The sequence below is a fragment of the Ictalurus furcatus genome, chromosome 25, assembly GCF_023375685.1.
Source record: "Ictalurus furcatus strain D&B chromosome 25, Billie_1.0, whole genome shotgun sequence".
NCBI classification, from domain to species: Eukaryota; Metazoa; Chordata; class Actinopteri; order Siluriformes; family Ictaluridae; genus Ictalurus; species Ictalurus furcatus.
The window spans coordinates 5,946,817-5,964,176 of record NC_071279.1 but is presented as its reverse complement, the minus strand read 5'-3'; the positions used below and the strand labels follow the sequence as shown (position 1 = coordinate 5,964,176).

At 39.5% G+C, this 17,360-nt stretch overlaps 1 protein-coding gene across 8 annotated transcripts; it reads right to left on the bottom strand.

Annotated features, from left to right (window-relative positions):
* Nucleotides 1–5,109: 5,109 nt before the first annotated feature.
* lrfn5b (leucine rich repeat and fibronectin type III domain containing 5b) lies at nucleotides 5,110–15,406 on the bottom strand. 8 transcript variants are annotated; one of them, XM_053614653.1, is made up of 8 exons: nucleotides 15,299–15,406; nucleotides 14,494–14,592; nucleotides 10,946–13,675; nucleotides 9,032–9,166; nucleotides 7,276–8,698; nucleotides 7,166–7,195; nucleotides 6,709–6,902; nucleotides 5,110–6,627 (listed from the first exon to the last, which is right to left on the bottom strand). In XM_053614653.1, exons 5-8 carry the CDS (start codon nucleotides 8,670–8,672, stop codon nucleotides 5,924–5,926), a joined length of 2,325 nt encoding a protein of 774 aa, XP_053470628.1. In that variant the 5' UTR covers nucleotides 8,673–8,698; nucleotides 9,032–9,166; nucleotides 10,946–13,675; nucleotides 14,494–14,592; nucleotides 15,299–15,406; the 3' UTR covers nucleotides 5,110–5,923. The 8 variants fall into 8 exon arrangements, 6 of the variants coding, with proteins under 6 accessions (XP_053470628.1, XP_053470624.1, XP_053470626.1 ...); XM_053614649.1 differs by having other exon boundaries at nucleotides 5,110–6,902; nucleotides 10,946–11,659; nucleotides 11,804–13,675; XM_053614651.1 differs by having other exon boundaries at nucleotides 5,110–6,902; nucleotides 10,946–11,146; nucleotides 11,804–13,675.
* Nucleotides 15,407–17,360: the final 1,954 nt, after the last annotated feature.

Below are 17,360 nucleotides of genomic sequence, written 5' to 3'. Positions count from 1 at the left end.
ACAAAGTCATGAAGGGCTGTGTGCAGATCCCCTTGAATTCCATGGAGGTGGTGAGAGAGTGGAAAAAATCATGCATGTGCCCGTGATTGATTAATGCATTGATAAGAGGATGATTGTGTATCCTTTAGCTGCTGAAATGACTGAGGAGAGATGCTTCACTGAACATTTACTTTAGTGTGATTAGTGGATTTATTCTAATGCCAAGCAATCAGAAAAGGCATAAAATATCAAATGCTTATTATCATCAGGTTACAAGCAATTGTATGTTAAGCATCATGAATTTCAAATGGAATTTAACCCTGGGTAAATTTCAAAACGGCTAATTTGCTTAGTGAGAGTGTATATTGAACCATAATTAAACATTAGGTATAATATCTTAAATTGCTAACATAATGTACATCAGTCCATGTTAAAGACTTAACAATTTGCCATTATCTAAATGTTTTGTATAAAAAGTCATATCCAAATGGCATTTAGGAGAATGGAAGGAAATTGAACTGAGCTAGCACACCACAACAACATCAGAGCTGAGTTAATATACAGTCCCCTCTGAAACTATTGGAACAGCAAGGCCAATTTGTTTTTGCCATAAACTGAAGACATTTGAGTTTGATAATCATGATGATAATGAGTCTTTATTGGTCACATATACAGTAGAGCACAGTGAAATTGTTTTCTTCGCATACCCCAGCCTGTAGTCAGAGGGGTCAGAGCACAGGGTCAGCCATGATACGGCGCCCCTCGAGCAGAGAGGGTTAAGAGCCTTGCTCAAGGGCCCAACAGTGGCAGCTTTGCAGTGCTGGGGCTTCTGATCAGTGACCCAGAGCCTTAACCACCAAGCCACCACTGCCGCAGACAGTAGAGGCTTTTTTCTTGAAACCCTTCCAAACAGCTTGTGGTGATGTAGGTGACTTCAGATTGTAGTTTTGGAGACTTTCTGACCCCAAGACGCAACTAACTTCTGCAATTCTCCAGCTGTGATCCTTGGAGATTTTTTGGCCTCTCGAACCATCCTCTTCACAGTGCGTTGAGACAATATAGACACTTCCAGGTTGATTCATAACATTTCCAGTTGACTGGAACTTCTTAATTATTGCCCTGATGGTAGCCACTTTCCATTTTGTGAAGCTCAACAACCTTTTGCCGCACATCACAGCTATATTCCTCGGTCTAACCCATTGTTATGAATGACTAAGGAAATTTGGCCTATGTGTTACCTCATATTTATACCCCTGTGAAACAGGAAGTCATGGTTGAACAATTTCCTGTTCTTGGTCACCCAGGCGCACAAAAAAAATGTAAAATATCAGTGGAAATATACTTTAAATATATTTTTCTCAAATTAATTCAGAGGCATGCCAATAATTCTTGCACACCTATATTTAACAAAGATATGTGTTTTTTGGATAAACCTGTGTTGTGTTTGCAATTGTTTGATATCCATGAGAGCAGAGTATTTTTGTGATTTTTTTTTAAAACAAAAGATCAAAAGGTTCAACAATAAAGACAATTTTTCACAGCCTTCTTTGCTCATATTTAACAAGGGTGCCAATATTAGTGGAGGGCACTGTATATGTAGATGTGTTAAATGACATAGAACATCAGACAACCCAATTTGTAGGTGAGCAAAAATAATGGCAGGTGTTTCTTGTTACTCAGGTGTGTCCTGTTAGATTGACTGTTTAACATCTACTCTTTGTTTTAGCCTTCAGTTTCACCCGTGAAGACTGCATTTGTTGTTTAAAAGGATAAGCTATGAAGATCAGAGAGCTGTCTAGGGCAAAAAGCAAGCCATTTAGAAGCTGAGAAAAGAGCAAAAATCAATCAGAGGCATTTAACAAGCACTGGGCATAACCAATGTGACAATTTGGAATGTCCTGGGAAAGAAAGAAATCACTGGTGCACTGAGCAACAGACACCGAATGGGTCGGCCAAGGAAAACAACAGCTGAAGAAAACCCCAAAAACAACATTCAGTGACATCACCAACAACTTCCACAGGGTAGGGGTGAAGGTATTACAATCCACCATTCGAAGAAGACTTTGACAGCAGAAATATAGAGGCCATACCACAAGATGCAGACCACTCATCAGCAGTAAGAATTGGAAAACCAGATTGGAATTCGCAAAGAAATACTGAGACGAGCCGCAAAAGTTCTGAAACCAAGATTAATCACTACCACAGTGATGGAAAGTCCAAAGTGTGGAGAAAGAAAGGATCTGCTCATGATCCAAAAAATATAAGCTCATCTGTGAAACATGGTGGAGGTAGTGTCATGGCTTGGGCTTGCATGGCTGCTTCTGGAACAGGGTAAAAAAAGCATCACTGCCCAGAACAGCATCACAAAAGAAGAAACCAACAATTTAGTGTCAATGAGTCGCAGGCTTGATGCAGTTATTGCAACCAAGAGATATGCAACCGAATATTAAGTGTTATTTACTTCAAGACTAATCTGTTCCTATACTTTTGCTTGCCTAAAAAATGGGTGGTCTGATGCAAAAGGTTCTATGTTTTATCTTGTTTAACATATTTAGATGTAAATACCAGGAAATAAAAGCTGAAATCCTAAACTCTCGTCTCATATCTTTTGATCTCAAACCCAAATGTCTTCAGTGTATAGCACAAACTAATGAATGGGCCTTGCCTTTCCAGTAGTTTTCAAGGGGACTGTGTCATGTTTTTGAGAACAGTAGAGCGCTATTGTTTTCTAACATTCATGCTCGCTGTTATATTATATTCATAGTCCTTGTCAATTCACAGTTGCTGTAATGCACAAAGAATTACAGTTTTTTTCCTAATCAATTCATATTTTATATAGGACACTGCAGCATTTGATCTATTTCACCTAAGTTCTATGGAGGCCATGTTGGTCTAGTCTTGAGTGCTCTTTAGGCTTTACCATTTCAATTACTCTACTGTATTCTAGACAGCACTTTCCCAGAAGGAGTAATCACATTCAATATTAACAAGGATGTTCATTCAGAGCACATTTTCCTGCATTAATAATGCATATGCTTGAAATTGCTTCTGCATATATTATAATTCTGTTTATATTCCTCCTCCACAGGTATGCACAGTCCAGTCACTGGACACATCAAAACCATTTATTTTCTGCCCTCATTGTGGACATTTAATTGGAAAATCAATAATGTAAGAAAGACAAAGTTGATGTGGCATTTTTTTTTTTTTATGTGACAAAATATAATCACATCCCTGGTGTGTTTGCAGATTTGGCATGGAGAGATTCAGCTTGTACCAACTTGACTCTGATTGTCCCATAGATGATTCTATGTAAAACCCTAAAACAGTTCTTTTCTTCAAAAGTTCCAAGAACCATGAATTACACAATGGCCCCTTGAAAAGTTTTTTTTTTTTTTAATCTTTAAGTATTTTTTAAATAAAGCTGATGGAACAATATAGACATGTAATCTGTATACCATTAAGTGATGATTAGATGATTGTATCTGTTTAACAAGGGATTATTGCCTTTTTTATGTCTTCAGCAGCAAAGAAGTGGACAGCAAGCTTGTATTCAAGACTATCTTAAGTGGTTGACTCCTCTCATATATGAGGGTAATTAAACTGAAACTCTCATTACCTTGGCCTCGGTAGATCAGTGCTAAAGTGGCAGTGCACCATATGGTAGGAGTAGTAATTACTGACCCTTTACGAACAGGATGAGCTCTGTTTATCTGCAGCTGACTGAATCATAGCCCAAGAGCTAAGGAGCTCCTTGTCGGATTTCAAGTGAGGCTCTCGCCCCTGATACTCATGTTTTATTTATGTGCCCTTACGGGACCGATTTGAGACTGTCACACAGCGTGCTAAAGTTTGCAGGATTTTAATAATGATAATGAGCAGAAGGAACAATGACCTGCCCTCCTCATGTGCATGAATTAATCAATCCTTAATTGACATTATAGCTTCCAGCAGTCATGTTAATACCCTAATCTGTTCAACACCATATTCCATGGTTGTATTTATCCATGCATAGGCATCATTTACATTTATTATTTTTTAAATGATACCTGCCATTTATCTCTCCAATGGCACATCTAACTAAATAGGAAGACACAAATCTTCTTACTGCTGAGGCAAATTATTGCCAATTTAAACCCATTTGTCCTTTAACAGTCCATTAATATGATGTTCTGTAATCCGTGCTGTGGTGGATGCAGGCTCGCTTTGCCTGTGTCAAATTTAAGGTCTGCTTGTATAAGCATGAGAGCTAGTGGGAAAGGGAGGGGAGCCGAGTCTTCTGGGACTAGAATGGCCTCTTTCATAGCCTTCTTGCCATTCCTTTGAACAAACAGAAGACCTCAGAGAGCCTATACTTGTGAGAGATCCCCTCTCCTACTCAGTGCTGTCGTGGGAGCTGAAGATTAACACTTCTAAAAATAATTACTGCACAACATTCACTCCTGCAGGCTTATTCAGCCATGAAATATATTACCTCCACCTAGCGAGAAAGAACATGAGCTCATCTCTCCATACTGGAGATAATATCAGAATGAAATAGTATTGACAATGCAGCTTTCTGATCGCCTCTTTGTTAGACTCCATGATGTATCGATGCCTGACTTCTAGTCTGTAACCTCAAATCTTGCCAATGGATCTCATGAGGCACACAGTTCAGTAACTTAAATATCATTAAATAAAGACTGTTGTTCATTTATATTACACTGCAAAAAATATTTTAGCAAGGGCTGATGTATTGAATAAAAGCAATGTTTTTGGATATTTCTCATTATGAGTTTATTATATACTTATATATATATATATATATATATATATATATATATATATATATATATATAATATTATATACTATATATTATAACAAATATAAGACCATTAAACCTACTTCTAGACATATTTTATTGTCGTATTCTACTGGCAGATAATCTTTCTTCTTTCTATAAATAAACACTCAAAATGAGCAAAATTATCTGCCAATAGAATAAGATCCGTTTAAACTTGAAATGAGTAAAAAATGATCCTGAAAGAGGTTTAATAAACTAATTTACTTGCCAAGATATCATTTTTTACAGCGTACACACTGAAAATGCAGAGATTTTTTTTTCCCTCAACTAGGCTACTTCTGTGCATTGTGCATATAAATTGTGCTTGAGCTGTTAAACAACATTTGTGCTGGTGTGGCATGATGTGTGTGGATTTTAAGAGTAATTGTGTTAATTATGAATCTAAAACTGCTCTCCACACCCAATTACCCAATTTACCTAAGTTTCATTGTGCAGTTAATAAGCACAAGTCCTGGCAGCTGCCTACTATTAAATAAGATGATGCTTTCTGTACAGTGTACATTGCTGGAGCATTATTCAGGGATTAAAGCTGTTTTTGTGTGTGTTTGGATGGCTTTAGAACAGTTATTGGGCAGAAACCATTACACTAATCTCACAATATTGATAATGGAGAGTAATCAGGAACAATATTGATTACAGGGTGAGTTATTAGCAAATAAATATTTATATTCTCTAAATGTACTGCCTATTATTTTTAACTATTGATCACATTGCATAATAGTTATCTTGCCAAACTTCGCTGTTTAAATATCAGATGAAAACAAAGGGGCTTTTCACATTTTATTTTACACAACATAACATGTTTATACAGGATGTACTGTATGGATTACTCCATATAACAAAGTAATATACATGTCAACTGCATTATTTAGTATATGCAGAAAATTATATTTTGTTTGTTCTTTAGAAAAAGAAAAAAAAAACATTGATCAATCTGTGGCCTTTTTGTCCCACTATATTAGAGTGCCATGTCCAAGACAGAAACCAGATACTTTTAAACGATTTGAGTTTTTAGTCTGACCTATAATAATAAAATGGTCTGTATGTCTACCGAAAACCAGTGTGATAAGGTTGTAAAAAAAAAAAAAAACACCAACTAATTAAAGTGTGCTTTCTAGAACCCATTCTGACCTTGACAATGAGTTTTTTCCATGGATTTTGGCTGAAACGTCCAGCTGGGGAAGATCTCCACCACTCATGGACAGACTGCGTTTGGAGCGAAGGCTGCCAGTCTGCTGCGGGAGACTCCCATAGCTGGTCTGCTTACAGGAGTCTACATTTAGAGAATGCCTGCGACTCACTCTCATACACCCCACTGGAACAGTCATGTAGCGTGAGGAATCGAGCTGTACCCTTCTGGATACTGGCATCACTGTGGTGGAGTAGGCTCGTATTTGGGCAGATTTGGGACGCACCTTGGCTGAGTTGTTTTTGTTGGTATTGTCAAGTTCTACACTGATCTGTGTGTCTGGTTTTTGAACGCCTGCAGGTTTGTGTGAGGCAGCATGCATGGGACGCTGGGAGTTGGGGGAGGCAGGATGCCAGCTGTGACTGGCAGCAGAGGTAGTAACGGTGCAGTCAGGAAGGGCAGGTTTAGAGGGCCGAGGCCCAGGCCCAGACGTCGTTCCTAATGTGGCCACTGACTCCAGCTGTGGAGAAACCTTCCGACACGCATCCATCTCCACACCCAGAACTTGCTTGGACATGGACTTGATGATTCCACAGACCTGCAGCTGCTCGCTCCTGGACTGAGAACGAATTTCTCCCAGCTCTACTCCCTTGTCCTCTCCCTCCTGGTTGCACACTCGATAACGTACAATAAGGAAGATGATGAAAGACAAGACTGAGGCCACAATGATACCTCCAATGATGACTACAATGGTACCTCCAAGGAACTGTGATTGCATGAAGTGGCACCGGAGGTACTGGGGTTCTGTTGTAAAGTGAACACACCCCACCACGCGGGTAGCTGTGAGAGTGGTCAATGCGTCATCATAGATTGCAAGCACACAGAGGTCATACGACGTCCCAGCTGCCAAGTTGTTCACCAGGATGTTTTTACTGGTAGGAGGGATCATTCTGCAAGGACACATGGTTTAGAAGTTCAGCAAAATCTGAAAATCAGTACTTTGGTACTTAGAGCTCATTGAGCTCAACTGAAGTGCAAAAAGGGGGAAACAAATTAAGAAAATTTTAATACAATAGCCTGAGTGGTGATGTCATACACCTGAACCACTTAACCTCTGGGGACTGTTTAAATTACTGTTGCTGAGTTATCCCACAGTCTTCCTTACTTCTAGTAGGTTCTAACTAGTATATTTTGTGTTTTACACATATCCTACACAGTTTGCTGCTTCCAAAATGCCATTACACTGAAATGAAAAACACATTGCATATAAATATATGTATGCATAATGATACCTGTTGTAAAATGTCAAACTTTTGGTCTTACCTGTAGACTAGCGAGTCATCATAGGTTCCATTGTATTGGATTTGGAACATCCGAATCCCTGGTATATTCCGTTGTAAGTTAAATTTCACTAGAGCAGAGGAGGATGTAATTTCAGAAATCAGCACCCGTTTTTCCTGCCCAGCTTTGGTGTTGCTAATGGCAGTGCCACCATCTCCACCTGATTTGGTGGATGTAGCAATATCTGAGGAGCCAGGATCTGGCTCCTGTACTAAGCTTGTGTCATTAGTGAAATGTGGCAGTTTGATAATAAATAGCTGAACAGTCTGCTGTGCTTCTCCAGAAGGGTTGGATGCCACGCATGTGAATGATCCAGAATCTTTCACTGTGCTGATGAGGATATCTAGTGTCCCATCAGTGTGCACCACTGTTCGGGTTGAGTTGGATACGAGTCTACCGTCAGGGGCAATCCAGTGAATAACAGGATCTGGGTCACCCCGTGCTTTACAGCGCAGAGTAACATGTTGGCCTTCCAATGCCCGGGTCTCCTGGGAATGACGTGTGATGAGGGGAGGCTCACACAGGAACTCCTCTTCAGACACCGTCCAGAAGTAACGTCCCGAGAGGTGCTGTGGAGCAGCACAAGTCTCCAGGTCATCCTCACGCCGTAGTCTCCTCAACCACAGCAACTCGCAGTTGCAGTGTAATGGGTTCCCCCCAAAGCTCAGCGCAAATGATGATGGACCCAAAACGCCTGATGTGGCCAGAACACCTGCACGCTGGAAGACTGGATCAGGTGGAAGCTTCTGAAGCTTGTTGGAAGTAACATCCAAACGTTTGAGCTTCATGAGGCCTGAAAATGTGCCCTCAGGTATATAGTCTATCATGTTGTGGTCCAGACTTAAGGTGTGCAGGCTAGTCATGTGCTGGATGGCCACCCATGGGGCACTCTCTAGATTGTTGTAGGAGAGATCAAGCTCTTCAAGGGCCAGGAGGTCGTTAAAGGCTCCTATGTGAATATACATGAGCTGGTTGTTGTTCAGAATGAGATGATGGAGCTTGGACATGCCGCTAAAGGTGTCGTTTGTGATTCGTGTCAGGCGGTTGCTGTCCAAGTGCAGGGCACGCAGGTTCTCCAGATCATTGAAAGCATGAGGTGTGATAGAGCCTATTGTGTTCCTGGAGAGTGTCAAGTCTACAAGCTTGGTCATGTTAGCAAAGTCCTTCCTTTTGACAGTTGTGATAAAATTGTCACCAAGTCGCAGTTCTACTGTGTGTCTGTCAATGTCTGGGGGAACAAAAAGCAGCCCCTTTTTGTCACATAAGGTGGCTAAGTTGGGTGGCAGCACTTGACAAATGCAACGTTTGGGACATATTTGAATCTTCTGGGCTTTTACTGCCATGATCATGACCATCAGATAAACAAATAGGGTCTCCATCTGGGTTCACTGTTGTAATACCACCCCTGTGAAGAAAGAGATGAACCAGAACTGTCTCAGTGTGTAATTCAGGTCTATATAGTAAACAGAACAGCAATAACAATACCTGAGGTGCAAAAGATTTTCTAATATCTTATAGCTGAGGTCAAGCTATGATGAAGAATGTTCCACAACAACTTTTTCTTGTTATAAAACGAAAAGTGTCAAAAATAAGAATGACGAAATGCACACAATTGGGCCTGGGGCAGATCAACTGAAACCCCTGCTGTACTGATTCAGGGTTTTGGTATGATAATGATCAGCCTTTCATCTTTGTATATAAAGGGATGAAAGATTCCTCTGGCCATCCAGTTACTCACTGAAATTAGGATGATGTCTCCAAAGATCATTTGGAGACAAAGAGAAGGGATCAGCACAGATGCCACATCAAGAGAGAGACGTGGTTCTGTTCATATTGATTTTCCATAGTGCTTCACTGCTGCTCAAGTTTCTGACTATACAACGAGAAGGGATAAAGTATATATTCAGTTACTCCTGCCAGGGATATAACCTTGACAAGGATATAACATTTAATACAACCTAAAATTATGAATGGCCAAAATATGAAAGGTTCACAAGACCATTTTTATTAGGGCATATATATAAGGTAAGTATTTTCCTAGTTCCTACATGTTCTGTAAAATATAGAGTGCATTATATTTTAGTGGCTTTAGTAGTTTTCTCACTATTGATGTATGAATATTATTATAATCTGGATATCTAACTGTGACGTGAAATCGAGGGAAACCGTCACAAGTGCCCAGAGTGTCGCAACATAGCGCTAACAGTCAGCTGAAATGCTAACTGTCATGTATCATGGTTACAATCATGACGGACTTATCAGATCGCAATGTTGCTATCAATGTGTAAAATCAGCCACAAAGCAGAGCTATCTTGACACAAACAATAAGAAATCTTAAAGGGCTCAACTACAATGTTTCTGATTAGGAAGAAAACAAAAAAAGATCTTGCATGATAAAAACTTCCTTTACAAGCATTCTCTTTACATTTAGAAATGTTCTGCTTCTGAGAAAGCTAAAGAGCTATTATTTTGCGTTTCTGTGAATATATCTGACATTTTGCCACATTATGTGACCTGTAATAAATGTAACAGTTCGCATGAATTGAGCTGTGATGTAATCGTTCAATGAACTGATTATAACACTCTTTTAGCATGTCAAATGCCCTTCACATCATGCCACTTTATTAACCAACTGCTGCTAGTATTGCAGGCCAACCAGCTGGCTGCTTTAGCTGGCAGAGCTTCTGTCTGCTTGCTGGGCTGAAGTGGAGCCGCTATTACCCCCCACTGAAACACTGCATCGACTTGCTCAGAGCAGAGATGGGTTTTTTTTTTTTTGCTCCAAGAGAAAAACATCAAATGTGAAAAGGACAGCATAAACGAAGCTTTAGAAACAAAATTTTTTCAAGAATTGAACATGAGTGTTTTTCATAAAGGATGAATACACAGAAAGAGAAGACAAGAAATGGGGAAAAGAGGGGGAAATACTCACTAAATATACTGTACATCACACTTTGCAGATTATCACACGCTGTCAGATTGCAGACAAAACCTGACACATCCAAACCCTGCTTCTAAAAATACTCATAAATTCAGGGCTATTATATGTTACTTTCTGGCCCTGATTTTAGACAGCTTGTGCCCTGCACCATGTTTTGTATGTATCAGGGTCATCTGGGATCAGGTTTTAGACTGCAGTAGTCAGATGTTTTGGATTATTAGGCTACGAAAGGCTGTTTCCTGCATGTTCCTTTGTTATGTATTTTCTATTAACCAAAATATCAAGGAGCCAGCTGGCAATTTTAAATGTAGGAATATCTCTCTGGATTGACCTACTACACCAACCTCTAAGCTAACAGATAAAATAGAAAAGATTTCAAATGGAAACTGCAGACATGCAGGCCAACAGATCCTTCAGTGACAGAAACATGCCTGACCAGCTTCATGTTTAAAAGGCATTTCCATGACTTGTCTGGTCGCTCAGGCGGAGGACGGATATCGCTAATGGAGCAGTGGTGACTACTTGCACACTATCCCTGTCACTAAAATCAGGTCAGTAAAGCATCAGCCCATGTATTTATCTCTCCCTGTTTGTTACACTGCTTTTTCTTTCTTTCTTTCTTTCTTTTGGGGGGGGGCTGAACATGTGCAGTCAGATTAATTAATATTTCAGCCCTTTTTACAATTATGGACAGGTAATTCAGACATGCACCCTGTAAATTGGGATGACCCACATGCAGATGACCACCATTATCCGGTAGGTCTTCAATGAGATATTACTGCTTTTGTGACCTATGTAACCGGAGAGCTGAAGTGAAATCATCGTAATATCTTGCACTCAGCTTTCTGAGTAAGCTTTAAAGCATGTCTCTCTCACATCCATGGTCTCTCACACAAGGTCTTATTCCACAGCCTTCCTTAGTTTATAAAAAAAAAAAAAGAAAGAAAAAAAACACTCATGGTTAATAAGGTAACAGTTTAAAAGGTTGATTTGAGGCATGTGACAATGCACAGAGCTTTAATTATCAGTGAATGTTATAGCATTGCCAAGTTAGAAGTGTGATAAGATACATAACATACATCTCTAGGTTTTCTATAACAAATTGAAATAAATAGGCCTAATAAGAGTATATACACAGAAAATGTCAAGCCTTGATGATGAAGTGATCAGTGCCATAGTGTATTCAGAAAGTAATAGGATGCTCAGCTTGCCATCCCAGCACCAAGGTTAGGTTGGAAGCTATGCATAATTGGTTATAGTCTATGCATTAAAATTAGGCTACAAGACGATGATTGTCGGATAGGAAACGATTTTTGCAGTGCAATCCTCGATTTCAGGTGTGTATGGAATTCTGTGACCTTGCAATGTACTATAGACGGACAGGCTGCATTCTTTATAAGCTCATATTTCGACAATCGACCATCCCTGTCATAAATAAATAAATAAACAAACAAACAAACAAATAAATAAAATGTAATAAACAACTTTCCTTTGCGTTTTCATGTTAGCACAATGGCAGCAGCGTGGAGAAGGAAAGCATCAGGGTGCAACGCCTTCTATAAGAATTACCTTGTGTAGATATGAGCCTTGCTTCGTGCGGCACACCGCCCCTCTTCCCACCAAATCCCGCTTCTTCCCGTTACAGCATGATCGCCCAGTCCCTCTGAGGACGGCTCCTTTAGCGCTGACCGAAATACGCGAGCGGAGAGATGACTAAATGAAACAATACGAATGGGATCCCATCTCTGCGGGAGTAACAGACGTCCAGCTACAAGGAGCCTCTGTGAAATCCTCACTTGCGGATGCTTCTTCGCGTGTCTCTCTCTCCGTGCGCGTCCGCATTACGGCTGCACGCGTCGCTTCAGCGGAGAAAATGGCTCAGTGGCCGCCGACAGCAAACACACAGCGCGACTGGGCTTGAACTGGGATCGCATCGCAGCAGGCCAGGGCAGATGTTTGTAGCATCTCTTGGTTCACCCGCCCTAAATATGGCCTCCGGTGGTGTCAGTCTGGAGCGGCGGAGCAGGTGTCACATCCGCTCGCTTCTCCGCGCGCCGCCGCTCTCTGACATGATGACAGCGCAACGCAAGCCGCAGCTGGACGTGCGTGGCTTCAGACTAGACTAGAGATCTCCGCGTGGAAGATGTTTGTTGCTCTCGGCAGTGTAGCTAATCACTGTATTGCTTAGTAGCTTTACAGGAGGGCATGTCATCAGTCTTCTATCCTCTATAGGTCTCAACACTAATGGGGCCACTTAAGCATATTTAACTCAGCTGAATCAACTGCACTAAGAACAGATTAATGTCACTATCAAGGTCTTAATCCGTGCATTATGCTGCTTAATAACAAAAACATTAATATGGGAAATTCCACAAGAGTTCCACATTTTCTACAAAAGCTATATTATTAATTATATTATATATTAATTTTCTAGCAAAGCTATATTACATTTCAGATCCCCAATCCCCCCACCCTAAAAGAAAAACATTTTTAAAAAATAATAATAATAATAATAATAATAATAAATGAAGAGGATTATTAATGTATCACTCGAATATTCTCAGTGTTTATACATGTCTTGCTCAAATAAAAACATGCAACAATAAACATTAGGGATACACCAGTTCCACTGATGTCCCCAGAACCCAAGCTGTCCCTCTGCCAGTTTATGCTGCCAAATTGAGCAAAACATATGTACATGGCTGGTGTGGTTTAAGACAAGTTGTGTCCTGTGTTTATGTGCAAGATGTGTGTTGTGACGGTCAATATAATGCACACTCATGCCTTAAAATATGTCGCTGAATCATTTTGGAAAACATGTCCGATCCAATCCAGTGCCAATATAGTGTTTCAGGCCATTGGCTTTGATACCAATAATCATTATGAGATTGGTGAAGGAATTTTTATATTCTTTTTAATGGTTGATGTCCAATTATTCCCAAAGCTACAGTATGTATCTGTGTTTCATACTACTAAAATAATGAAAAAGGATTAGGCCAAATTAAACCTTAAATAACTTTCAATTCAATAGCATTGTAAAACACCTGAGACAAAGAATGCTTAAATTATGAAGCCCAGTAAACCATAGCCAATTCCCTGCAATCACACACCAGGGATCGATCATGTTGTGAAAAACAGTAAATGTAATGAAGCTCCTTGGCCAAATTTTTAAAGCTAATTAAAATGAAAAGAATAGCTTTAATGTCTTTCAGGGTTTTTTTTTTTTTAATTGAACTTCATAAGCTGTTTATACTGTAATCTTGCTGTTTACTTCTTTTGGTAATTGAGGAACTGAGCATAGGTAAGGGAATCAGCACTTTCCCCAGTCCTGCTTTTGACTTCCAAAAACATGCCCATATCATCTCGTTGAGGGTCTGCAATACTGCGACTCCACAATGGCTCTGAGACACCTAGCAGCTCACGGACATGTGCTGAGATCGCCTGCAAAAGAGACAAAAGAGTGACTGATCTCAATTATGAAATGCTTTGAAATCGTATAGCTCTTCTACAGGCTTTAAAAATCTTCTTGTATTTGAGTCTTTCAGGCTCTAATGTAAAGCTGCTGTGTCTCCATTCAAGTCTGAGCAGAAATATCCCTTACTCAAGGATATCATCTCGGTTGTATTTATTATGCTTACTCTTACAGTATATAATAGATCTAACATGTCTAATGAAGTGTGGCATGTGTTTGAATTTGAATTGTAAATGCATCAGTGACTTTCATAAGATTTCATTTGCAAAAGTCAGCCAACCCAGCATGTTTCATCACAGTGTGATGAATGTGGTAGGGTGTTTTATTACTAATGACACAAGACATGGCAGTTAGTTGAGGACATGGTCTGCTCTTGCAAAGTGACAAAAGTGTCAAATGAGTGATTCTGTTAAACATAGGGAGAAATCAGACAGCTCTGTGCTGCTTCTGATTTGCACTGAATAGCCATGCAGGTAAGAGTTGATGAATAGTAGGGAGAAGATAGGGAGGTGGCTGGTGCAGAAACTTCATCATGAGTACAGAAACAGAGAGAGATGGCAATTTATAGGACGTTAACTACAAAGAAGGTGGAGCTTTATATGTTTTGGTTTCTTTATGTGTTTTTGTTTCATTTTCTTTTTCTTAAACTTCAGTCAATACATAGTTGCATTTCTAAGTACCATCATTTCCAACCTACAGAAATAAAGCTGTGAAACTTCCTTTGTTAAAAACAATGTATTTTAGGCTATGCAGAATGTGTATATTGTGGTAGATGATGCATTCTTACCTTGATATGTTCAAAGTCAGTGATTCCTAATCGTGGCAAATAACGGCAGTTTACGTAAACCAGCTTTCTGCCTGTGATGAAATTCTCAGTAAAGCATGCCTGTGAGCAGTTAAATATACAATTACAACACAATATAAAAACATGATTTTATGTAGGTTATTGCTTTAATTAATCAATAGCCTTAAGTGTAAGGCTAATTTTCAAAGCAATAAGGAAAACATTTATTTGTGTGCTCATCTATGGCCTACTTTTATGCTTTTATGTATTATGTATTTATGCTTGCCTTAATACAATGTCTTTGTTTTTCAGAGTGTTAAGTTGGTAAGGGAAGAGCGCACACTGCTGATGTTTATGAAAATAAGATTGTTTTCTTTTCTCCGTGATGCTGGCAAAGCATAACTGCACAGTGATGACAAAGCGTTATTAAAGAAAAGCTGTCCAGACTCTTTAACAACAGGGGGAAGGAAACACAGGCAGTTTCAGATAAACAGAAGAACTATGAACTACGGCCTATATGCTTTTTAAAAGCACAAATGGCTTATCGTGGATTTATCTATCTTTAACCTCTAATGAAGTCTATAGAAAATCTGAAAGATGAACTGTTTGGTAGATGTCTTTTTTTTATATGATTTCACACAGGTCCACACAGGTCACACAGGTCCAGTTTGGGTCTCTGCTCAGAATAACCTCGTTATAATAACAGCTAGACTGTAGGCTTAGGCTAGTCTATACCATTATCCTAATATTAATACATCTCTGGGTGAGACGTTTAAAAATACAGCAGTAATTATTTGCTATATTTTACCGTGTATTGGGGATATCCTAGTGAGTCTATCCAGTTCGCCACATCCTGACAGCTCCATTGAAGGAACGCCATTTTTGTGTTTGTCATGTTGCCATGGCAACACTTCATCCAATCCAAAGTAGTTTGCAGACGAGGTAATTTGCATACTGAAAGAGAGAGAGAGAGAGAGAGCTTGGTAATAAATAAATAAATAAATAAATAAAAGGAATAAATTTGCGTATGAATTGAAAAATGCAAAAATAATTCTAAAGTTATATCATGAAATGGTAGGCTGTGCATGTTTTAATGGAGCATTGTGCTCATGCCCGACAGTATCAGCCTGACTGCCTCCTACACTGTGCAGCTCTTAATTTAATTTAGCTGTGTTGGGCTTCATATTGCGCTGGGGCTTAATTGCGTTCATGCATCACAAGTCCGCCAGCCGCTGGTCCGATTCATCAAGCCTACACATGTTTTCCCTAAGTCTTTATTGATTTTAGGGATTAGGAAAAGGTTTTCGTTTATGTGCCATCCAGATCATAGCTTTTACAACATTCTTGGTGGATATAATTAAGGCATTACGCGGGGAAGTGTGATCATTGCCAGGATAAATCATCCAGCTCAGTCTCTCAGATTCTCAGTGCAGCAGTTAGTGAATCTAGAGATTCAGAAATTAGCTTCAAAATTATATGCAAGACTATATTTATTATTGTTGTTATTATTAATATCCATACATCCATTTTCTGTACCACGTATCCTACACTGGGTCATGAGGAACCTGGAGCCTATCCCAGGGGACTCGTGGCACAAGGTGGAGGACACCCTGGAAGGGGTGCCAAACCATCACAGGGCACAATCACACACACATTCACACACTACGGAAAATTTTGAGACGCTACTCAGCCTACAATGCATATCTTTGGACTGGGGGAAACCAGAGTACCCAGAGGAAACCCCCATAGCACAAGGAGAACATGCAAACCCTGCGCACACAAGGCGGAGGCGGGAATCGAATCCTCAACCCTGGAGATGCAAGGAAAACATGCTAACCACTGAGCCACCGTGCCCCCTATAATAATAATAATAATAATAATAATAATAATAATAATAATTATTATTATTATTATTACTGGCACCCTGTCCAGGGTGTACCCCGCCTTGTGCCCGATGCTCCCTGGGATAGGCTCCAGGCTCCCCCGCGACCCTGAAAAGGAGTAAGCGGTTGAAGATGGATGGATGGATGGATGGATGGATTATTATTAGTAGTAGTATTAGTAGTAGTGTCAGTAGTAGTAGTAGTAGTAGTAGTAGTAGTAGTAGTGTCAATAGTAATAGTAATAGTAATAGTATTAGTAGTGCCAGTAGTAGTAGTAGTGTCAGTAGTAGTAGTAGTAGTAATAGTATTAGTAGTGTCAATAGTAATAGTAGTAGTAGTAGTAGTAGTAGTGTCAGTAGTAGTAATAGTAGTAGTAGTAAATGGTCTGCAAAGTATTTACTTACTTACTTACTTATTTTTATGAACCCTACCGCCCTGGAAACACTGGAAAACACATTGAGGAATGCCCAGAGGTCGAAATGCCACAGCTGAGATAGATAATAAGTCTCGACTACAGATTTGTGTGAGAGTGTTTTTTTTTAATTCGCTTGCTTTTTTAAAAACTTTTTTTTTTTTTGCAGTTTACACCTGCCCACAATATCTTCTAACAAATGTCACTGGTCCTGTTTCCTAAAATATAATCAAAATAGTAACCTAATTTAAACCACCACAACCCTGACCAGGCAGTTACTAAGGACAAACAAATAAATGCTGCAAATGCGTGTTAATGAACGTGGTCTTTGTTTGTCCTGCACGCTTCCTGAAACTGCATTCATAATGGGGTTATGATCTAAAAGTATTTAGCATAAGATATACACAAAAACAGAAGAAATCAGGATGGGGCAAGTACTTTTTTCACAGCACTGTATGTACTGACAACCAGATATACCTTCAACTTTATAAGTTTAATGAAGATAAATTTTAATAATGGGAGACATGTAAATTTCTTGAAGCATACCCCATTATGTGAATAAAATCAATCTGTAT